The 24,815-nt window shown below is 40.8% G+C and overlaps 1 protein-coding gene across 1 annotated transcript in view; it reads left to right on the top strand.

Annotated features, from left to right (window-relative positions):
* Positions 1-291: 291 nt before the first annotated feature.
* The window catches only part of CLINT1 (clathrin interactor 1), a 47,955-nt gene continuing 23,431 nt past the window's right edge, over positions 292-24,815 (top strand). Inside the window, exon 1 of the mRNA XM_048057042.2 lies at positions 292-547. Within this exon, the coding sequence (XP_047912999.1) occupies positions 507-547 (41 nt within the window). The 5' untranslated portion in view covers positions 292-506. The remainder of the gene's footprint in view (positions 548-24,815) is intronic.

The following is a 24,815-nucleotide window of genomic DNA, read 5'->3' as shown; positions in this document are numbered from 1 at the left end:
AGGTGCTGTGGTGGTTTTAAGGCTGGGTCAGAACAGGGCTGTGGCTGCACCACAAGCCGAGGAGGGCACAAACCCTCTGTTCCTCCACAGCGTGTGACAAAGCTTGTGGCACTCGGAGGCGAGCTGAGGTGAGGCGGCGAGCTGAGGCTACACCAACTGCCTCCTGAGGGACAACCAGCGGGACTACAACTCCCCAAAACCCTTGCGCGCAAAGCCCAAGCTCCTAAAGAGACTAAAGCCTCCAGCAGGCATTGCGGAGCAGCCGGACCTCCCCCTCACACCGCACCCCGATGGGAAGACTACAGCTCCCGGCAGGCAGCGCCACCGCCGGGCCCTCCATTTCCGGGAGCGGCGCCGCGTCCCCGGGCTCCAGAGGCGGCTGCGAGCCGGAGCGGGCCTGGCTCGGCGGCGGGGGCTGCCCGGAGCGCGGCTGAGCGGAGCCTCCTGGGGCCGGCGGCGAAGGAGGAGGGCAGCGAGGCCGAGGAGGTGCCCGGGCGGTGGGCGCCATGCTCAACATGTGGAAAGTGCGGGAGCTGGTGGACAAGGCGTGAGTACGGCGGGCCCGGGGCGGGGGGAAAGCGGGGGGGGGGGGGGGGGGGCTCGGTCGTGGCCCCTCAGCGGGGCCCGCGCTGCCCCCGGCCGCCTCCCAACATGGCCGCGGCGCCTCCCCCGCTGAGGTGGCGCCCTCCCGGCCGCCCCCTGCTCGCCTCGGCCCCTGCCCGGGGCCTTGGGTAGCAGCCCGCTGCCTGCCCCCCCGCCCCGGCCCGGCCTCGGCCCCTCAAACCGGGCGGGGGCCGCTCCCTGGGCAGCCCGGGGCCTTCCCGCTGTGCCTGGCCCTCGGCAGGGCCCAGCAGGCTCCCTGCGGGCTGCGTCGCATCTAGGGGTGCCCCCTTCTCTGCTAGGGGGGCTGGGGGGGGGTTGGGGAGCCCGTGGGGGCTGGCTCGGGTGGATGGGCTCCTGCCTGGGACCCTTCCAAGAAACGGACGGTTCACATCCAGAGGAAGGAGGGCTGCAAGGAGCCAACCACCTGTACGGCAGCAGGAGGTTTTCAGAGCGCTCCCAGAGCTGCCACGTCTCTCCCAGTCTCTTTCCTCCTTCCGAAGGACAGGTCCCTGCTGCGGTCGCCGTTGGTTCGCCACCCGTGGTTTTAGAGGTGGAGTGGGGTAGAGGAGAGCAATGATCTACCCCAGCCCTTAAACTTTGAAATTGCTCGGGTATTTGCAAGTTTATTTCCTGGATTAGAGCCGCCTTCGGACTTGGCTGCTGTGGTGGTTACTGTGATCACGGCGTTGCTGTTAGAGAGCGTGACGTTACTGCTGTGTTTCTATGCTACTCCTTAAATTCTGGCATGAGCAAAAAAAAAATACTATAGTGGAGGACTTAATAAAGATTAGATTTTGCCTACTTAAGTAATATGTCTTTAGGGTCAAACTTGAAGCACTTTTCCATGAATTGTGAACTTCTTAGAGGAATAACGTGCTGAAGGTCATAACTTAGTGTATATAGGAGGAGATTGTGTGCTCTAATAATTGTGTCTAGCCTTAGGGGTCAAAGGGTAAGTCTTTCAAAATTGAGGTTCCGTTCTGAACTTTTTAAAAACTTCTGTTTCTCCAAAGAGTTCTTAAACTGACCTGCTCTCTATAAAAACCTTAAAGGCAGCAAACTGAAGAGAAATGGCAGCTTATTCGCGATAATCAGGTGTTTAGCTTAGGATGCTGTGTACCAGACTGAGGCTTTTCCAGGCCAGGACTTCTCTTGAGGAGGTGGCTTACTTCTTTTTTTTTTTTCCTCCTGTTATCAGCTTCCTGCCAAAAAAGTTAGCTGTTGCTAAAGTAGAGTGGTAATTGTAATAATGTGACGTTGTGTAGATAGGAGAACCCAAATAGGCCCATCTTAAGTTCCAGGATTTAAAAGGACGCTTCCAGGGAACATTAAATTTTGACTGTGTACTTTTATTTGTGTAGTATTAATGCTATGCAATGTGTGGCATTGGTAACACTGTCACTGTAATTAAAACATTTCCTTCTAAGGATATTTTGTAAGTTATTAAGTCGAATTGTGCATCAAAATCTGTACTGGAAAAGACGTTTAATTTTCAAACCAAGTGCAGGAAGTGAATATCTCAGATAAAATGTTTTTTGAATAAACTTCAATTTCAGGGAATAACATTATTCAAATAAAACAGATTGTGTATTTAAAAGAGGGGGGAGGGAGGAGGGAAGTGCAGTGCCTGGAGAGTAAACAGTATTTAGAGACATCAAAATCAATAGTCCCATTGTGTGCAGTGCAGATTTGTCATAATGTCTTCTGTCTTAAGGCCACAACTTACAAAATTCTCTACAGAGAGAGGCGAAGTAATGCTGTCCGCCTCATAAATAACTGCTGATGCTGTGGCAGGAACATACTGAACTTTAACTAGAACGTCCCTTTCCTTAAAAAAGGAATATGATTATATGGGTTTTTTGAAAAACGGGCAAATAGCCTGAAATTTTGCTGCTGCAAACCACTATCTTTGTGGGGCATGTTAGCTCTACACCTTGATTTCGCATTCAGCTGACATGTATCATCTTAGTATTTCAACTTGCTCGTCTGTCTCTTAGCTTTACTTGGTCTTTAGGTGGCTGAGAGCTTGCTTAGATCAGAGATCTCAAGGTGGAGGACACGTATGAAACGTTTTTCAGTGTCTGAAACTTCAGTAAGCCATGATGCACAATTAAGCTACTATTAATTTTTGGCAATGTCTGCTTCCTACTTAAAAAAAAAAATACTTTAAAATGGTAAATAAACTATTAAACTTCTTGATAGCTTTAAACCTACAAATTGGAACCTAGAATTACCTTCGTTACTTTCCTTGTAGTGTTTCCTGAAAGTGTAAAAGTGTGGATCTGCATCCTCTTGTGCATAAGACAGTTATTTTTGATATTGAATGGTGGTCCTATTATTTGAAATTTAGACTATGATAGAGCATTAGATTTACCGTTCTAAGATGTGACAAGATGCTTTAAGTCTTGTTCTCCTGTTTGCAGTGTCATGGTTCTTAGTTTCTAGTGTAAGTCCACCCTCTTCAGTTTTATGTGGCTTGATTAGCTATGATCAAGCAGTAATGCTTCATTTCCAATTGGGTGTTGTGAAGAAGTTTGAGGCTTAAACGAAATAACTAATAAAGCTTCTCTGTGCCTGGTAAAACTTGCTTGTCCTAAGTTTTATTCTAAATAAATGCCAACCTTTTTCCACTCTCCAGTTTCTTCCCAGGTATTGTAACATGCACAGGAATTCTTCAAGTGTGTAGAGTTAGATTGAGTTTGTCTGGTTAGCTTGCAGTTTAGATGGTGCAGGTATAAACTTTACTTCCTCTAGAATAAGCTGTTACACATTATTATGTGAATAAATTAACTTTAAAGGCAGTTTTTCACTTTTTTTAAGTGTTCACTTGTATGAGTTTTCTCCCCAGTAGATAAAAGCTGAACTGGAAAGCAAACTGCACAAATGCAGCCCTGCATGGTCAATTCGCTCCCTCTGTAACTGTAAGCTCCATTAAAATGACAGGTTTCTGATGGCTCAGTAAAAGTCCAGGGTGGTGCTCGATGTAAAATTAGTGAGTCAGGTAGCAGTCTTAGTCACTGCTGAGGTCATGTAGTAGAGTTTGATGGATTCTGTGGTGTCACAGACTTTTGCTGTTTGTGGTAGAAATGTGCAGCCGTTGTAGCCTGAACGCTGTATGCAGAAGGCAGCCAGTTTTTTCTGACCTAATAAGCTGCATACCAACATCTTAATATGGCAGAGCGCAGAAGCACACATCGCATACTTCACATAGCTGGTAGGAGCATGAGCTCTAAGAATATTTGCATGTGGGAAGTATGCTGGCCACCAGCTACCCTGCTGCTCTGTTGCGTGATGGGTTTTGCAGCTTTATCTCTGATGGATAACGTTACCCCTGGATGTTCTGCTGCTCCTATGGCACTGGGTTCAGGTTACCTCCTGAAACGGCTTTGAAACAGCGCTGTGGCTGTGATGCAACTTGGGGTAAGTGTTATATAGGAACTGCTTGTGAGCTGTGTGAGGCTTAGGACCCGTGGCCTGGCTGGTAGTGTGTAGAAGCAGCTTACACTAGAAAAGTTGTGTTTTTATTGGTGTAAACACATCAGTGCTTTGGTAATCCAACCAGCAAAGGCCCGACCAGGTATCTCCCTAGTGTGTGTAAATAGCTGTATTGTCAAAAGGAGCTGCAGTCACTGAGATCTAATTCTGAAGTCCTGGATATGGAAATAGCGAGTATTATGCAACTTGGCAACTTCCTTTTTTAATCTTGTTAGACAAGTATGTGCTGTGTTTTGTGGTCCTGGTAAAATTTCTAGGGGAGTTTTACAAAGAAAGCTCCGTGGAATTTTTTTAAAGAAATCAAGGAATATTAAGGAACCCTTTCAAAACAATTTTTTATCTTGGCAGGAGCAGAAAGGTCTTAGCTTCACCTTGGGGCCAAGTTTGAAAGATAGGCCACCGTGTTTGTCTCTAACTTCCTTGAATTCCTTTTTCTTCCCTGTGAGTGGAGAAAGGGAAACTTCACTCCCACTTTTAAAAAGGTTAGAAAGGAAGACCTGGGGAACTGGACTTCTCATAGAAATAATGTGCCTCTATTAGTAGAGATGTGATTGTAACTTAAGATTTTTTCTAACTAGTTTCTGTCACAGACAGGTAGGACATGCAGTAAGCAGGATGAAAAACCTTTTGTCCCTTGAGACTAGATTGTAAAATCACATCGTGACACAAGGGACAGCCACTTTCTCTGAAATTTCTTTACTGTTCTAAGCTTTTGTTAAATGCATGACCCTAGAATGAGAGCTCATTTTAAACACCTTCCACACATCAAAAAGTGAGAAACAGTCTAAATAAAAATTTGGTGAAGGTGATAAATTTCAGTGAACATCTGGATTATACAGATCTGTTAAGGAAGATGAGAACGTTGTCACTGAGGTTTTTGAGCTTCTTGGATATATATTTAAGGAAAGTCTGTGAATTTCTTGCCAGTGTTAGGAACATAATAGCTGCCATCCTTCTGGTTTTATTATTTTATTTTTTTCCATCTCCCTCTTCTGGTTCAGTTGTTTGTCCCCATAGTTGAGTCCTAACTGCTCTGCAGTTACTGCTCTTAGCCACACCTTGCTAGTGGCAGAGCAGGAATGTGATGGCACTCCCTCCTGTTGTGGAGTGGGAGTGGAAGTGTTACAGAGCTATGTTTTCATTCATTTTGCAAGCCTGACAAATTGCCCAAGTATAATATTGTAAACTGTCTTTAAATGGAGAGTAAATTGTCTTGCTTAGAACTTGTTTAGAACTAATTGTAATGTTTGTACAGATACTAAATACTTGAAGCATTTATAACCCTTGAATTTGTAGAGGTAGGCACTAGGGTCCTCTACTACTTGTTCTGATGTTACATCTGTGCAAGGATCTTTAACACAAGTGGAAAAGGAAGGGCTGAAGGAGCTGCTGTCATCAGCTCCAAAACAGCAGGCTAGGGGAAAAGTTCTGCTAGTTAATGAACAGAGTGTTTTCCTTAGTGCTGTTAATTGTACAAGTTGTAAAAACAAGGGCAAAATCTTGGTAAAATGGAGTGAATTACTGCTTTGATATTCATTGCAGTTCTTAGCTGTTGTAGCCTAAAGTAGTGCAAATAAATCAGGCATTGTGCTTCAGCTGAGGAGTAGAGGTTTCTGGATTACTCCTGCTTCACAGATAAGGAAAACTAAAAGAGTAGTTGTGCCAAACTAACAGTGAGTTGATAATGGTATAAACTCTGGATTTGTTGAGTCCCAGTTTCATGCCGCTGTCTGCTGGCTCATGTTATGTCTGCATTATACTTTATTAGTTTGGTAGGTAAATAAATAGCGGTAAGTTACCCTACAATCACATGCCTTACAGTCAAATCTGTAGTATGATCGTGTTTGACCAATATGTAAGTAGGATCCTACTTGTTTTCAGCTTGGGGAGGGTTAAATCCTCTTGCCTAACTAATTTCCTTTTTTTTTCCAATGTGCCTGTAATTGTTTGTGTTTACAGGTAATTTTCTAATGGTCCGTGGATTTGTCCACATAGACTATTGAGCTCTCCTGTAATCAAGTACCGTTGGCTGGTTTAGTAATAGCAGGTATTATGGTAAATGATCTGTCATATGATATAGCCAGTGCAAGGGTAAATAATTGTCTAACACTAGTCCGTTGCTGTCTGACCTTCCTGTAAACTCCCTTGCTCCAGTTCCAGGATCATTTAGTTTTCTTTATACTTGAGAATTATTTTGGTTTGCATAAGCGAGGTCTTGAGAGCACTGAACGCTTCCCTTGTTTTATGTAAGGGACAGTTAACCCTCCCTGCATGAGTTATCCTCCTATTGCTGCTTAAGAGATGTCCTGCTGATAACTGCTTTAAGAACGGCATTTAGTGTCATTATTGCAAGCAAGGTGATGATTATTATCTCCAGCCCCATAAGGACTTGTCCTCTGCCCGGTTACCAGAGAGAGAGGGAGGTCTTGGGAATGCAAAGGAAGATCGTGTTTAATATCTTCTGGCTCTGCATCAGTGTGTGGCTGTGCCTGCCAAGTGGTTGTCATAGCACTTCGTTCTTAGGGCTTTCCTCCTTCCTTTAAAAATTTACAAAAACCGTTACTGCTTTTTACAAACAAGGAATAAAAATAGTTGTAGTCTTTGGGCCATGTAATTTAGCATTGGTGATAAGCATCTCTGCAAGTGGCATGCTCCGTTACCTCATGTACATAGGTATGTCATTCTGCTTGAATATTCAATTAGTGGAGTAATCAAAAATAAGCAAGTACTACAAGCTGAAGTGTATACTAAGAGTTAGCGGAAGGTAATTGTGGTCGAATATGTGGGTTTCGTCAACCTGCTCCTTAAAGCGAGGCCATTGTTCAAATGTAGCCTTGCCCTTCCACACCCTGTAGAAGGTAACAGCCCTTAGTGTTGTGTTACCTGATGCTAGGTGAGGGGTTGGTCTTCTGTGCTTTTAGGGAATCTAAATGATGTGTACGTGCTTGAGAACTTCTGTGTACTTCAGGTATTTTTAAAACATAATTTTGCATTGCCTTTCCAGAAATAAAGCTAAGCTTCTGCTTGGTAGGCAAGTTAAGCTAGTCAAAGGTAAAGCCCTACCTACCTCAATGTGCAATTCCAGTCAAAAGGATTGAGGTGCTCAGCTCAGTTCTGTACTAACATCTCTCGGTCATGTTGCCAGTTAGTATATTATAAAATGTTTTTGATTTGCGTATTTATTTTTATCCAGGGTACTTCCAAAGCACGGTGTAGATGTGGAACACACCACAGCCATCTTTTATCAGGCTTGCCTATCAGAGGGTGTAAGATCAGCATTGCAGTGGGCCTAAAAGGCAATCTTGAAATTTTGATCTGATTCTTGTATCTCACATATGCGTCCCTTTATTTCAAGTTTTAAATAAATTTCTGTATTTATGTGAGAATGGTAAGGTTCTGTAAAAACAGAAAGATGAGATGCTGGAGAAGGAGTGGAACGTTGCCTTGCAGGCTGGTAGTTCAGGACACAACAATGTGGTGTTCTTAAGGACTGAACGCATGCTTCTTTGTGGAATTCTTGGGATTTCCCTCACTGGTTCATTCTTAAGTTTGGGATACAGCTTGTCCACAAGTCATGGTACAAGATGACCCATTTGAAACTGGAAAACTCATCTGTAACGTGACCTGTTGCTTTAAGTACGTTTCAGATATTTACATGCACTTGATGTGGAACTTAACTTCCAAATTACTGCTGTGTGTTCTGAACTAATGTTAAGAAAGCATTTTAAAAGAAAAAGGTGGAGAGAGGAAGGTAGAGAGCCTAAACTGAGGCTTGTTGTCTTTGGGAAAAAGGAGTACAGCTATTCCCTTTAATTAGTCTCTTTTCCAGCTCTTACAGAGTGCCTGGTCTTCCTGACATAGGTCCAGTTATAGACAAGCACTGGTAGCGTGCTCAGTTTAGAGCATGAGCCTTTTTCTTACCTGTTCCATTTGGAATAGACAGCTGGAATATAGCCAAGACTTTTTTCTGTAGTCTATTCAGAAAGAGTAATGGTGTAGGGGAACCTAACTTGTTCTTGACAAAACAGACCCTTTGTTCTGCCTCTCTGAAAAATACCCAATTCAAGCTTGGGCGTGGTTTATTTCTTAACCTACATGTGTTGTTCAGCTGTGGTTATATGAAGCTGTTACAGGTTGGTGGTTCACTTTCCAGAAAGCTGTGTAGTCTGTGGTTTCCTGAATACTTTTTATTTTTGTAGGTGTTAGGAAAAAGTATTCATTACTTATTTACTTCTGCATCTTGTGCCTTGTAAGTATAGTAGTTTGGGTTGCTGTGCAGTGAACTGCTTAGAGAAACGGATCTGATTAGAAACTTTCTCTTTCCCAGAAGGACTTTGTAGGTTGTTTCTAAGTTAGATGAGTTCCCTAGACTCGTTTGCCATACAAATGTTTGTGTGGCACATCTGAAGAAGCAGTATTGAGGTGGGAGGGAAGACAAAACAGTTAAAAGCAGTGTAAGCAGAGGGCATAGGAACACATGGCTGAGTGTTCAACTCCCCTTGTGCTTGCCCTGATGTCTCCAACACTGTCAGCACTACAGCAAATTATGAAAGCGCTGTATAAGCCATGAAATCTTAGGTTGTAGTTTCACAGTGTAAGCGTAGGCTGATGGTAAAAGAGGTTTCACAGCCTTCTGTCTGCCACGGGCTGCTGGCACTAGCACACTTTCTGCTTGATCAGAGAATATATTTTTCAGGCTAACCAGTTGTTTTTGCCAACTTAATTCTCCACTGGATCGGTTCCCTGGTATAGCTAACTCCATGGTCACACAAATATTTGTACTGGTATAAAGGAAGGAATGGTATTTGGGTAAGAATGAGTGGCTAGAGGTGAAGGAGGACAAGGTACAGGCTTAGTGCTTGAGCTACACCCTTAGGACACAATTCCCCAGGCAGGTGGGGTTTTTCTTCCACTAAAAGAGCGTCCCACTTTTAGACCTGGCCGTTTCTAGTCCTTGCGTTCTGTACGCTGCTGTCGTAGTTCAGCATTTGCTTATATTAACTTGCTGATAGAGCTTAAAAAACCACAGACACAAAGCCACCACCTTTTATGGTTAGTAACTGGTTTGGCAGGGTGCTGCATAAGCAGCTGCTTGTGGCACTACAAGTGCTCGTGTTGATAGGGGAAAGGACAGGAAGATAGGCTGGGACCTTTTTTGGTGATAATGCACTTTCAGGTAACTTTACTTAAATAATGTTGGAAACTGAGCTATTAGTGGTTTGTTACCCACAATACTGCTCCAAAAGATGACATTTAAGTTCTAGGTTGAAATTTCCTAGGGTTGTTGATCTATGTTGTGTGTCACTACTTCAAGCTCCTGACCGAACCTTCCCAAGTTTGTGTTGCTGCTGTGCTGGGGGATGTGCGTCGTGGTTTGGCTTTGCTCTCAGTCCCCAAGTTGTGAGAGAGGATATGAACTGAAATAGACAGATGTCTTGTATGGTCCTGCTTCGGATCATTCCAGCTGGAAGATCTTCATGCGAGAGAGATGCTTTCATTACGAGTTTAAAGTGTAGCTAATTATATTAGAAATACCAGTGGCATATATTTGTTACTACAGAGTGGTAAGAGTGGTGTTATTTGTAGACTGTTAGTTTAAATCACATCTTTTTGGATGGGTTTGATTTGCTTTTTAAAATCAAACTAAAGTGACAACATCAGCAACTTTAGTGCGTATTTGTGTGTTCTAAGGGAACTACCTCAAAGCTGTTGTACACTCCCCTCCTCTCTTCCACTTGGTGTCCTATCTGAACCGGTTAAATGTTGCCTGCACACTTAATAGATATTACCTGGCTCATTTGGGATACAATTAGAAATATTAGTGTCTATTCAACTTGTTTAATGAGACTGACCTGCATTTTAAAAATCTGTTGTAGTAATAATGAGACCCACTGGGAGTTGGGGAGCGTGGCTCTTGTTTGCTTGGTCCGCACTCACAACAGTAAATGTTTTTCTTGTTGGTTGCTGTCCCCACGCTCCAGCTGTTCAGAAGCATTCTACGTACATACAGCCTAATCTGTTTCTTCTCAAGCCATAACTTTGTGTTAAGTGAAGAAATACATCAATACATCCCTTTGTGATCCTTGGGAGGAGTATGTCGTGTTTTCTATGAGACAATTCACTTGATGGTTTCTTTAAGTCCATTCTGAATGTAAAGAGAAGAAAAAGGCTTTTGATAGCCCTAGATGACTTTATAGGAGCTGCTCTGCATAGTTGCTTGCTTCTGAAAAATAAACGTCATGCTTGGTAATATACATCCATCAGTAAAAGTGACAGCAGTCATTAAGGTATCAACTCTAATTATTCCTCTTTGGTGATTATTTAATTATTTTAACTGTTTGTCCATATGATCATGCAAAGAGAGGTGGGGAAATACCCTCCCTTCAAAGGTGTTTATCGTCTAAATGAGGTGACTGCTGTGATATAACTTCTGTCTCCTTGCTACCAAATTGATGTTTGTGTTCCTTGAGACAGCTTGAAAACTTAGTGCTAATAGATTTCTAATTAGAAAGTGGGTTCTCTTAGCCTTTAAACTGCTAGTGTTGGGTTTTTGTTAATTAAAGTAACTGTAACTTAAGTACGTAACTGCAGATACAAGATCATAAAATTCTAGTAATTTTACTGTTAGTGAGTTAAATAAATAAATTGTTCCTGTATTGAACCATAGTGAAATTGGTTTGTTGCAAGTAGTTTGTTTAATTTGAAGTTATCATCTGGATGTGGACAGGAAATAGAAACTGGGGCTTCGAGACAAATGAAACGGCTCTTGTTACGTTTTTAGGATATAAGAGTTATTTGATCTCCTGGAGGAATCAGTTTAACAAATGATACCTATGAAAGGAGAGGAAACACTATTATCCTCCACAAATAAGCATGGCTTGGCATTTTGAAAGTTAATTTGTCTGTAATTTGCCAGACTCATTCCACAAAAGAACGTTTGCTTTGGGTAAAAATGCATGTTTGTCAATTTGTGGGATTTTAGTTTGCCAAGCTTCCTTTTTTATGTAATGCGAGATGCTAATTTGAAAATTTTAATGAAATGCTGAATGTTAATACCAGAACACTGACTTCTTAATATTTCACTTACTCTGAGTGGTGTGTTCTCGTGGCCGCTGCCCATTTCATTTTGGGTGTCCTGCTGGGAATAGCTGTAGGAGGGCACTCGGCCGTTAACTATTAGCCACTGATTCCTTATGGGTTAAGTTCCTTTGTCCAGCTGCTTAATGCAATAGCAGAAGGTTTTGTACTTTGTAACCTACCTTCACAGGAGAATGGAATGGCAAAATAAAGTAGGTGCCAAGCTATAGAATCCTGCAAGACACAGAAAATAATCATAAAACCTGACAGGATAAGAGGCAGTGGGCACAAACTAAAACAAGTGAAATTGCTATGTGCAAGAAAATGCTTTTTATAAATTATTTTTTACTGTGAGGGTTGCCAAATCCTGGATGGGGCAGGTGTCATGAAAAGAGTGTGGAGTCTCCATCCTTGGTGGATTTCAGAACCCGAGAGGAGAAGGCCCTGGGTAACCCACTCCTGCTGGCCCTGCCTGGGTGGGATGGCTGGCCTGCGGGCTCGTGAGCTCCCATCCAGCCTCAGCCATTCTCAGAGCCTGACTTGGCTCCCTGGAGTGGTAAGAGCTGTCTTTATGGAGCACTGAAACGGAGATCAGTTAGAATATCTTCTCAGTTCCCTTTTACTTGAGATACGACAGCCCAGTATGTCCCAACACTCAGGTTTTAAGGAAAAAATCATTTCAGCGTTTCTGCCAGTGGAAGAAGCATGAGTGACAGGTGCGTTGTGCAACCCTTCTCTAGTATCTTGTTAGTGTTTTGTGTGCTGTGAGCCTCACCTACAATTCTCATGTCAGTTGAACTATTCTGATGTGCTTTTGGCTATATGTGACGTGCTTGCTCCATGTAATAAGATATTAGAGGGGAAATTCTGGGGAAACTGCTGATTGCCAGCTCTGGTTGTCAGCAAAACTTGTTATAATTATGCTAAATTAACCCGATCAGGAGATGTCAACTGGCTTAATTCCATAAGAGGAGGGCCTCAAGCTGGTGAAGGGAAAAATTAATTCTTATGAATGTAAGGTAAGAGGTGGACATCTGATGCGAAGGGTATTTGTCTCCTAATAGAGTTTAGGAGACTGAAGAATAAGGTGGTGAACCTCGACTGTTTGCTTTTCAGAAATTTTTGGATAAGTCATTTTGTCGGTGTCCCATTTTAAAACTGTGTGGGTTAGCAGGACTCTGTTCTAGGCCAAGCACAAAATACTCGATGAATGAACAACATGCTGAAGAAAACTTTTCCAGATCAAATTAACAAGCTGTGTCAACCAGTCAGAGCTCCTGTGAAACTGAAATTTTGGTACTAAAGGTGTGAGTGCAGAGCAAGGATGTCTTATATTGAGAATGGTGCATATTTAGATGATTGGCGACTGGTTTATCAATCAGCTAGTTGGAAAGACAAAAGCACTAACCCTGGACTCGATCCTGAGACACGTTAGTTCTGGTTCATGATATGACTAACAGAGCCACTCTGCAATAATGATTATAATTTACTTAAGTCTCTTCATGAGCAAAAGAATAATTAAAACATTAATTTTGTGTATTTTTTCGTAAGTTGGTAGAAACTACTCTTCCATTTTATTCCATTTCAAAAAAAAAGAAAACAACAACAACACTAAGCTTTCAAGGGCATTCCTAAGAATGGAGTCCTTGCAGCTGATATGGAGGTAACAAAAATTGTGTAGGTGGCTCAAAGTGGAATGGTTACCGCTTCTCAAAGATGCTGCAAAAGAAACAGCATTGCTAAAGAGAAGGATCAAGGAAATAATGAATAGCAAAAATGTGTTTCAGGAAGTTGAAACGTTGTCCACTTGAGGAAAAAACGAAGTGCAGAGCTGCTGATCGTTCCCGTGTAAAACCACAACTGGAGGCATGTGAGCAAGTTTGCAAAGAGGCATTCAACCGAATTCAAAGCAAATTGGATGCAAGTCTGAGAAAGCCTTTAGGGCTATTATGTGCAGAAGGAAGACTGGAAGAAGGCGAAAGCATAGGGGCAAAAATTAATGGGGTTTTCCTGCTAGCTATAAACTGTTGGAGGCAGGCAGTGTATTCTGCAGAACTATTACTGCGTATTTGCTCTACATTTTTACACGTTATAATGGGCATCTTTTGACAGTCTCGGGGATTAGGATACTGACCAGGTTGCCCTTGCACAGCCATGCTTAGGTTAAAGAAGTATGAAGTACTCACTGGGAGACGCTGAAGTCTTAATTCCACTGTAGTTTTTAAGATGTTGAATTTCTTGTTCATACATATTAGCAAGATGAAGTGCAGGGGAAAGGCTTAGGTTTTTAACAGCTTCCTTCCTAGGAAAGCGGAGGTGCTCTTGGAGACACCGAAATGCGAGTGTAAATGGCCTTGATTGTGTTCCTCTGCCTGTAATGGAGTCAAGAAAAAAAAGTTCTTGGATCCAGACGTGCTCCATGTAGTCTTACTTCAGGTCGGCGTCATCCTTAAGTTCTCTGACAAATGTAATGGTCTGTTTGGGATTGGATTTCAATATTGGATGTGAAAGGAAATGCTGCAGCTACATTGAGCTATTGAGTGTGGCAGTTCCTGTAGCGCTCCACTTCACGGCACAATTCTCGCTTTCAGCCTCAAGTGGTGATTAAGCAACAGACTGTAAGGAACCAGTTTTGAGAAGAGAAGCTGATAAGCAATTTTGTAGTGACATACGCATTCAGTTCCTGGTTTTATTTTCATCAAAAAAGGTCTGGAATTGGATGTTGAGGTTTGTTTATTGTTGTTTTTTCTGCAAACACCAGCAACTATAGAATTAATTCCGGACTGTTTTAGAAATAAGATCAGTAAATGATAATGTGACTCATTTTAGAAAAACAAAGATCGAGACAGTTGAGACTAATGTCTTCCTCTGCTACTGAATATCTCCTGCATAGCAAATTTCACTGAAAGACATGAATAATTGAAGGAAAACTGCTTATTAGCCTGTAATTTGATAACTTTGTATAAACTGTTGCCGCCTCCTTCCCTGTCTTCCAGTCCAGAAAGTGCAGTGCAGCTTCTGCCTGTCTTAAGACATCTTCCAGGACACAAGGCTGTGTTAAAACACTAGTTGCAGGTGTTCTTGTTCAGTTGCTTTACCAGCTGCTTAGACCATGCTTCCAGGTTGTGAGATGCATGTCTCAGGCTTTCTAATACGACATTAATACTTTGCTGCATCACAGGCGAAGTACAAAGCTGTACGGCATCATAGCTCTATAGATGATGGCAGAAGGGAACCGCAAGCCCTTCAGATCTAGTCTGGGTGTTAGGGACAGTGTAACCAGTGTTGTGAAAGTGGAGTGAGTTGGCAATGTGTGGTTTATGTGCAGTTGGGATGCTCCTGTCAGATCCTGACTCCTTTCTCCGATTGCCTAAAGGGCAGGGAGAGGAGTTGGCAGCAGTTAGGGCTCTGGGGCAGGCTGGAGGCAGCAACGGGAGCGCTCTCAGAGCTGGGCTCAGGTCTGGCAAGCTCACCTGCTCCTTGCCAGGGGAGCTGAGCTGAGAAGAGCATTCAACAGGTGCTTGCTTTGGCTTAGGTTCGTATGGCAAAAATACAGGGATGCATGTGGTGTTGCAGTGCCAAAGTGATTATATATAGCAGCAGAGAACGATCAGTCTGTGTTAGAAGCTTTAATGGCACTGTTTAAATTTTAATTGGCCCTCCCTAGTGGAACACCTAGCTTGTGTTTGGAGTAATGCTTAATTTGCAATAAATTTTGGAATTAGGGCAGTATTTTAATGGTACTCAGCCTGCAATGAAGGGAATATCTGAAACTACGAGGTTCGTTAAGCATGGTCCTATGGGGGGAGTGGGGGCTGTCTTTTGGCAATATTCAAGTCTGCATTATTGCATGTGTATTCTTCTGTCCACACCAAATATTCTGTAAGTTGACAGATACTCAAACCAAATTTAGTTATTTGAATAAGGAAAGCTTGGATTATTTAGAAGTCAGTGCAATTGGCAACACTAAATAGCTCTGCACCATTCAGAGGTGTAGTAATTACCAGGCAGTATTTCCTGCTTTTCAGAGTGAAAAGTTTTGACTGTAACTCTTAAGCTAATATATCTCAAGTATGTCTAGATGCAAGAGTTTTCCTTGACCACTTTGGTTACTGTAAGCTAACAACTGCCACGCGTTCTTTATGGTGTCAGAGGACCCTAAAACGAATTCTCTGGCAAACACGTTTCACATGAGCAGTTGTGAATAGCTCAGAATTGCAGAAGCTTTAGAGGTGAAGCTGGGCTTATCAAAAGTTTTATCTTTTGGGGGTCATATTAAAACAGTAATGGCACAAAGCTCTTTTGACACTGAAAATTAAGAATTTTTTTGGAAGTAGGAGGCAAATGGTTGTGTAATGACCTCTACTTAAAGACATTGTGGGGGGTCACAAGAAGTTACTGGCGGAGTTTTGTTTTTACTCTTTTTCCCTTCTTTCTCCTCCATCTGAAGATCACTCAAGTTTGTTAGGGTCAAGCAGAGGAAGTCTGAGGTACACGAGTGGGTTGAAGTTACAAGGCTTACTGTTGCTGCTTTTTGAATGTAACTACAACTTGATTATCCTTGGAGAGCTTCTGGATTTATTAGAGTGAGTCCAGAGGAGGGCCACAAGGATGCTCAGGGGCTGGAGCACCTCTCCTATGGAGACAGGCTGAGGGAGCTGGGGCTGTTCAGCCTGGAGAAGAAAAGGCTCTGGGGAGACTTTACAAATACACTTTAAAACTACCATGTACTTGGTTGCCTCATGTTCCCAACATCTGTTTAAAAAAAAAAAAAAACATTAAGAATACAGCAAGCTGTAATTGGGTACCTTCTGCAGGGCGCTTCAGCACTGTGATGGTTGCTTCCGAGTTCTCTAACAGGCTTCAATTTAATTCTTAAAGTCACTGTCTTTTTTTTTGAAAGTGTGTATGTGTGGTGGATTTTGGGTTATCTTGTTTACTTGGTAGGCTTTTGTGATTAGAAGTTGTAAGGCACAGGAAATAGCTTTATAGTTCCTTCCTCCCACAAGTCGTAATTCACTTGTGGCCATCAGGATGTTTTTCTTGGCTTATCTCTTTCTGTGCAGTTTGCCTTGCACATCTGCCACATAAATTATGAAACTTAGCTTGAAAAGCTGGAAATCTATTTTAGATCCTACTGTAGTGTAATGAAGATGGTATCGTTGGTCAGAAAGAGCGTAATTGCAGCTTGCATTGAAGGTCTGTAATAATATCCAGTATTCATGTACTGAATTGCCTGGTGTCGTATTTGGAATGCTTCAGAGGGGTGGCTTAAAAAGTAACTTAAATGGTCAAGTATCATCTAATGTCGAGCTGTTACCTCTGTGTAACCTGAGGTATTTCACCAGGCATTTTAGCAGATGGGTGCCCATCTGCTTCTTCGTTGAATGTGGACTGCTGCCTTCATATTTGTTATCCATATGTTTCATCTGTAAGACTCTAAATCTAAGCTGCGTGTTTTATAACAAAAGTGACATTACTGACAGGAGCAAAATGAAAATGCGTTGAGTTCATTGCATGTTTTTTAGTTCGTCTTCACCAAGCAGAGACAGATGCTTGCTGAGATCTACTATCCCGATTCACTGAGGGGAAGGGCAGTGCCTATTTTGAGGGTGTTTAGTATCTTTTTCTCTGAATAATTGCTAGTAGCACTAGGTACATAAATTCCCGCATGTCCATTATGCTGTGTTGGAAAAGGGGTGGATAACTGTCTTAGCTTTGTCCTCTGCCTGTGCATATTGAGCTTTCTGAAGCAGGGACATAGTGAACAGGTCAAAGCACATGAACTCTGGTGCTGAAATGCATCTTTCTGCTCGAGTTGGCCGTAACTGCTTCAAGTTTCTTGAAGCCCAAGTTTGGATCAGCAATCAACTTTAACTACATTTCTGCTAGCATCTCTTCCACCAAACTCTGACGAATTAATGTGATCTGCCTTTTTACGGGGTGTTTGCTGCATGGTGTGCTGGCCCCTAGTGGTTTGGGAGGCAGTGCTGTGAGGATCACTTTTTTTAGTATCAACAATTCAGATGTTCTACTAAAAGTGTTTCATGCCCAGATGGATAAGTATTCAATAACATTTTTTAATTGACAAATAAAAATGCTTCTGGAAACTAATTCACAATTTAATAAATGCCAAGATTCTAACACCTGGGTGTGGGGAAGACTTATCCTGGACTCAGATGAGACATGTAGCTTTTTTATTTTACTGTATATTCTCAGTAGTTGAAGTTAACTTCAGAACACACTTTAAGAATGGATCACTTAATACCAAAATAACTCTTTAACATTATCAAAAAGCTTTTCATGTATTTCTACTCTTACCGTACAGGAACCTTTTAATCTAGATGCTAAAAATAGTTTACATGCATGACTCACAGATGAAGACTGGATGGGGATAAGATGGTATGTTCCCTTCCCTCCAAAGGCTGCCTCTTAAATACCTCTGTGCCTGTGGATGGGGCTCTACAAGGTAACTGAGTATTGTGAAAATATTACTAGGGATCTGCCTCATCTCTTCTCCAAATGTTTAATGCTCACTTTGCTCATATTACTTTTATAGTGCATCCTTTCTTTAAAAAAAATCAAATATGGATGCTGCTGTCTGAAGCACCTAAAAGCTAAGCAATGTTATAAATATATATATAATAGTATATAAAATAGTATTTAAATATATATATATTTGCCTTAAGTTTTCAGCCCCTGTACAGTTCCATGGGAAATCTGAAAATAAATTGCTTTTCTGTTTGGGTAGTGTTGCCAAAATAAGTATCTTAAATTAGATGAACAATAGCCAGTGGGTCTTATGGTGGAAGACTGCTAGTCTTTCAGCTGAATGTGGAACAGACAGCCCAACAGGTTAGAAGGAAATAAGCTGCTGAAGACAAAGGCAGCACTTCAACTGCAGGAGCAGAGCATCAGCTCGGTCTCCGGGCATGAGTTACTGCTGGCTTTGTTCAGAGGCTTAAGTTGAAATCACCACCGTGCTTGTAATAAACCATTCGGATGAGAAAGTACTCCTGTTCTTATGTACCGCACCATAAAAATCATAGCAATATTTAGATGGAGATAACACAGCTGGGTCACTTATTAAGAACGAACATGTACACAATGAATCAGATTCAAAGCAAACTTTCTTACTGTAATTTAAGAATTTCTTAACTATTTAATTTTCAGATGACATCCTTTTTGATTAGGTAGTGCAGTCTCCTTTTTTTTCTATCCAAGAAGGACAGCATAGAGCTGTTCAAATGTATTCTTACTGGGTTTGGGAATGTAGATTTCAGAAACTGTTACTGTAATATTCTCCTTTGCTATGTCACCAAGTGAGGTGAGGAAATTTTAGTCAGAGTCCGTAGCCTAGCTGTTCTGTTGTGGACCGAACTTGAAGTTCACTGTGCTTTACTCACTAGGGAAGTTACAGGAGACCTGCAGAAGACTTCTTAAAAATAAAGAAGCTGCTAACAAAAATACAAAAATAGCTGCTAACAGAAATACTGAGATTAAAGTGTTACTGCATGAGACTGCCTATTAAAAGGATAATGCTGCTAAACACACAGTTATTTAAAGAACAAATTATGTGGTGTTTGTTTTGGTTTGGCACTGGAATAATTCAAGGTTAAAACTTGTTTCTTTCAAGACTTTGTTAGCACGCTAGGCAGTGCCGTACAGCAACAGCTTCTGTTGCACTGTGTTCATCCAGACCCTTTCCCCTATTGAAGAGACAAATTTTTCTTTAAAAGATGTAGGTTCTTTAGTGTTGCTGTTTGTTTGAATAGCATTAGTGTTCAAACCGTATGTATGATAGGCATGTGTGTGTGTAATGTGGGAATCTTTTTCTTCCATGTTTGGGCTTTAAACACACATTTGCAGAATGGTGTCTCACTGGAAACTGTTAATGGTGGTAAAATGGAGAAAGTTTCTCATCTCAGCTTTTAGTATTTTAGTGTTCCCAGTTGTAAAATTAAAAAAAGGAAAACAGAAGGTGCATAATCCAGTGATGTCCTTGGAGTAATAGTTAAAGGCATAATATTATGCACATAGGAGTCCCATGTATACATGATATTGTAATCGGTTTGAAATATACATTGAAAAAAAATTTTTAACTGTGTAACCAGGTTTCTTGTTCCTGCTGCTTGGTCCCTCAGCACAGTGGGCAGCTTCCCAGAGGTTTGAGAAGTGTTTCTAATTAGCCTTACCCTGTCCAATCCAATACCTTTATCATCACTATAAAGAAACTGTTGTAATATACCCTCTCTGTGACTTCTGTTTATCTTAGTTTTCATGAGATTAGACATGGCATTTCACAAATCTTCTTGTGGATCCATGTCCAAAATTGTACTTGTCCTCAGTGACACCACCCACATCAATAGCAACTGTAATCCTAATGGAGCTTTTAATGGAGTGGTCTGACTCTCGCCCCAGGGCATATTCAAGGCTTTTAAGTTTGAGACAGAAACATTGACTAAGATCTGTTAGGCTTTCTGATTCCTTAATATGTATTAAAGTAAGTTCCATTCTAAATGGATGGATATACTGTTCCTTCATTACATGTAATATATAAATAGCTGCTTTTCTCATGGCGCTCCTTGTTTTCTCTATTTCAGGTTTCCTATGCAAATGCTATTTAAAGATTCCTGCATGTTTAAGACTGATGCTCCTTGAGCATGGAATGTTAAACTTTAATTTACGTGTCATTTGGAGCTCTGAAATTTTGCAAGATATAGCTATCTACTCCTATCCTGAGGAACGTGATTATCTTGTTCAAAAGAACATAACTTCCAGAATCTAGCAGTGAACTGTAAGCTTCCTTTATGAGCTGTGATTTCATGCACTTGAATGTATTGGCAGGGTGATGAGGGAACAGAATGACACCGACCATGGAAAAAAACTCTGGAAGATATGGGAAGTGCTGGGGATGGAAATATCTAACTGTATGGAGCCCTTTTGGGAAGACTGTGGGCACTGAGCTTTTTGCATGTAACCTCCTAACCGAGATGCTGAATCAAGTGAATGAAGACCAAAATTGTAGTGCCTTTTTTCTTTAGCAAGATTTGCTGGAAGTGTATATACAGCATTGTTATAAAATATTTGTTATCTTGAGGGTTAGCATTATGGTTTCGTGGTTGATTTTAAAGTGTAGTTTAGATGAGAAAAGAGTCTTGATTCTCTGCATCAAACTTCTCAGGCTTGAATTTGTCCCCGCTCCTGAGGCTTCTTCTACTTCTCATTACTGACTGTGTTCAGAGCCTCATGTTTCCACATATATGTTTACAAAGTATTAGTCATTCAAAGGGTAATGAAACAGAGAGAGACAGTCTTTTTGGTGTGGAACCAGCAATTATGGATGTGGAATAACAATTTCAGGCACAACAGAATTTCCAATCAGAAGCTGTTACTAGGAACAGCATAGTTAGCATCACTTACAAAATACTGTACAGATACAGTCTCACCTAACTGAGCTGTCTTCCGTTACAGCACATGCATCTGTAGAGAACAAACACCTTGTGGATCTGAACAAGGAAAGAACTTTACTTTGGAACAAACCTTCAATTCATAATGTTTTGATTGTATTTCTATCTTAAAAATAATGATTTTGCTTTTCTGGTGATAAAGAAATTTTTTCTCTTAGTCTGGAAAAAAGAAAACTTTGGTTTTTTTTAGCATTTATTTTGTGGCATTTCATGCAAAAACACTGAAGAAGTGCTGATACCTTACTAAGAGTAGAGTGCACGTCCTCCTTGCAATACTGTCCTTCTGAGTATTTGTCGATTTTGTTTCCTGTATTACTATGTGACATGGGAAGCCTTCACAGAGTACCAAATACAGCTACTGGAGCTTTATACTGGAGTATGTTGAAATCAAGCATAAATAAAGTTTTCTGCAAATACACTTAAACACTTAACGGAGTTTGTGTCCATATCATGGGTTATGTTCCTTATCCACTGATACAGGAGGGGGAGACCCCCTTACAGTAGGCCTTTTGTCCGTCATCCTGGGCAGTGTCCCTCTGCTCTTTATGTTCGAGCAGGGCATCCCCAAGCTATATTTCATTTACACATGTCAACAAATATTGCTCAGAGGATAATCTCAGGCCTGTAGTATATTCATTGTCTTAGGACTAAAACCTGAAGTGCTTTTCAGACCCTTGCAAGTGTAAAGGTTGAAGTGGCAGATACTTAATAGTTATTTTTGGTGGACCTCATTAGTTTCTCCATTCTCCTTAGTTTTATGAGGTTTGGCACAGAATTTCTTGTTCTTCTTGCTTGTCAGCTTACCATCCCTAACATCAACTAAGCATTATTTTTATCTCAAATTACGCAGTTGAAATATGTGCAAAACTTAGTCTCGAACCTCACATTCCTTTCTTCTCTCCTTGCTTTTTTTCCCTGTTTTTAGCATACTATAGGATAGACCTGGATCAGGAGATGACAGCTTTATCTCAATTTACAAATCTCACAGTGTAACTTAAAACAAAATTTGGAGTCATTTACCAAGCTTTTGAATCCTTTGAGAGTTTTTTTTTCCTTTGGAAAATGCAGGCAAAACTTGTGCAAAGTATTTTTTTAATGTTGAATCTATGGTATGTCTATTCAGTTTTAAAGTATGTTAAAAGTGCATAAAACACATGCAAAACTTTCAACTATATTTGTCATTTTCTTTGAAGAAGTGTGTGTCTTACTCTGATGCAGTCAGATGATCAAATATTTATAGCTCTTACCACTGGCTTTTCCCTGGCATTGTGCATTTATTCCTGTGGAGGCTTTCAGTCACAGACTTGTGCTACCTATTCACTGTTGTAATCGTTTGTAGATGTAAACCTTTAAAGTTGATCATTCTCATGTAAGAAATTTTAAAACTAACGCTTTGCTTGCCATCACCACACTTACTGTTTCATAGAGATGTGACAGTACTCCTGGTTTTTTTTGAACTGTTTTTGTAAGAAACAGCACTGAAATAAAAGTGGTATAATAAAGAGTAAAAATGATCTGTTGACACCACTCTGTGGTTTAGATTTAAATATAGCACACAAACATAATAATTAAATACATAGTTTAGACTTAAATATAACATACCAGCAGAAAAGAATGTGCAACAGCTTGTAAAGTTAATGTCAACCCACTTGTTTATTTGGTGGTCTTTATTTTGGATGTAACTTTCAAAATCGACTTCATGCATTCACTATTTTTGTCCACATTAAAAATTTTGTAAATGTGCTTGGTACAAGAGTCCACTTGTGTCTCAATTAACACTTTGGGGTAAATCCGAGTGTAGCCTTGCAGAGTGTTTGAAACACTGACTGCCAGGATGCTCCTGTCGCTTCTGCCTGTTGTGTATCCATCCATCTGGTTGTGAAGCAGGCTGGGTCCATGCAATCCAGCACGATTCCCTGGAAGCTGCCCAGTATAAACTAATCAGCGAGCCCCCCCTGGTGTCTGAAAGTGTCCTCGGATATTAAATTTATATCAATCACAGGAAGTCTTGGCAATCAAGCTAGTCACTTTTTCCCTTCACATCTGGACATAAATTATTTTTTTGTTGCAGAGGTCACAGGAATCATGGGTAGGGCATGGAATGAGGGCCATAGAAAACATGGGAAAGGAAGAATAAAACTATATTTCCACCTTTTTAGAAGTGGTTATTTTTAAGTGACCTGGAACGATGCCAAACTATACAACTTTTTTTTTCTTCTTGAAGTTTACATTTGTTGCTGAATTAAATGCGGCTTAAAGATGCTTTGTTTTGGAATGCTTTGTGCCTCTTACATCTCATCGTGACATTTATAAAAAAAAAAAAAAGAAAAAAGCTTTCTCCTAGTTACTGAGAACAATAACTTCACTGCAGAATGATTTTAGGAGTTTATTTCCCTATTTAGTTGGTTTTAACTGCACTTCTTTGGTTTTTTGGCATTACTTAATTTCCCCTTCCATTCCCCCTCTAAACCCTGATGCCGCTTTAGCCGTACGACACCGAGCACTTCCATAGCTAATACTGGCTTTTGATTTTTACAGTAAGTTTGCATCTTTCATGCATTTTCCAGTCTTAATGCTTTACTCTACGAAATGAAGGAAATAAATGCTTAACTTTATGCTCTCCCACCCACCCCCAGCTCCCCATCAAGTCTCAAACAAGCGCTTGAGGAGGGGTTATAAAAACAAACAGAACCTTTCCATTCAGCTCGCTGCCTTTCCTCGCTTTGGACAAGGGAACCAGTGTGCTGAAAGCCACGCAGCTCTGAAGCCTGTGGCTTTGTGTTGTGTTGCTTTGTTTTATTTAAAAATCTTTTTAAAGTCCCATGCATATGGGAAATAAAGGTGGTATTAGTTCACGTTTGTGTGGATGGTGAAGAAAATGTCAAAACCAGAAGCTTGAGGCACGTTTACCATAAATGAATTTGTAAAACCCCTAATTGCTGTTGTCCATACCTACTGCTGTTTTCCTGCATGCTTTTTTAAGTATAGACGGGTTCTGTTAGCTTGCTGATTATTTATTCAGTCATGTAGCTTACATTCTCTTTAGACACGAAGTTGAATAAAATCATACATCAGAATCTGACAGCAGGAATTCTCATGCTGAGAATCCAAGATTGAGTCCAGGAATTTTATTCTGTTTTAACAATTACCTTCTGTGTCCCCTTTTGGACTTAGGGGATCTCATTCTTGTTTCTGCTCCCTGTTCCAAACCTTGGCTATCTTTATGCTAAATAAAATTCAATGGGCCAACTCCTCCAAGGACAGAGGGATGACTGTTAAGCATCATCATTTTTTTTCTTCTAGTCCCTTCAGGTTCATAGGAGTTCTTAAGTAATGAACACCTTCTCAACATAATATTTTAAAATCATTTTATTCCTGCTATGGTTAATCAATTTGACTTTATAGGATAGTCTGCATATTGAGCAGTCATCTTGCAGCATTTTTAGCTTCTGAAACCAGTTGCATGATGTGCTTAAACAATGAACTAAATCTTAACATTTTGATTCAATAGGTGTAAATGTCATTTGTAACTTATGTCAGATACATTGCACAGGATGCAAGAAAAACAGAAGCTACTAGGTTTCCTTTTGGAAGCTTCATGACTATCGTGTTATTTCGCAGTGCTAAATACGTGTGAATAAGGATTCCCTTATGATGATAGATTATCCCCTAGTTAGAATGCTGTTTCTCAAATATTCTCTGTATGAGTGACGTTTTAGGCAAATGCATGGGGTCTGCTTGCTCATTTCAACATATAGGGAAAGTCACTGCGTTATTGAATATATTCGGACACTTTTAGGGGCACAGGGGATGTTGCTGGGATCGTAGCTGAATGTTACCACTTAAAATCTTAGATTCATTAAAAAAAAGAATAACAATTGTAATACAAAATTGTAATATAACTTACATTTAGAAACAGGAAGCAGTTTTTAAAAATATATTTTTGTGAACTCATAGGGGTTGCTTGAACTCCTTGTAGTATTTGCATTGCTTTAGTCATAACACGGTGCTCTGCAGACCTTTTTCCTTTATTTTCCCTGGAATAACTTTAAGCTAGAAAACAGACTTTATAGTGAATTTTATTTTCCTTACTGTAGTCTTCTGAAGCGTGGGGTGCTGTGGTGTTGGTTTCTTTAGCGGTAGTATTTTTAATAACACCTGTTTGGTACT

The sequence above is a fragment of the Anser cygnoides genome, chromosome 14, assembly GCF_040182565.1.
Source record: "Anser cygnoides isolate HZ-2024a breed goose chromosome 14, Taihu_goose_T2T_genome, whole genome shotgun sequence".
Classification (NCBI taxonomy): domain Eukaryota; kingdom Metazoa; phylum Chordata; class Aves; order Anseriformes; family Anatidae; genus Anser; species Anser cygnoides.
Note: the sequence above shows the minus strand (reverse complement) of the source record. Positions and strands in the feature narration are given on the sequence as shown.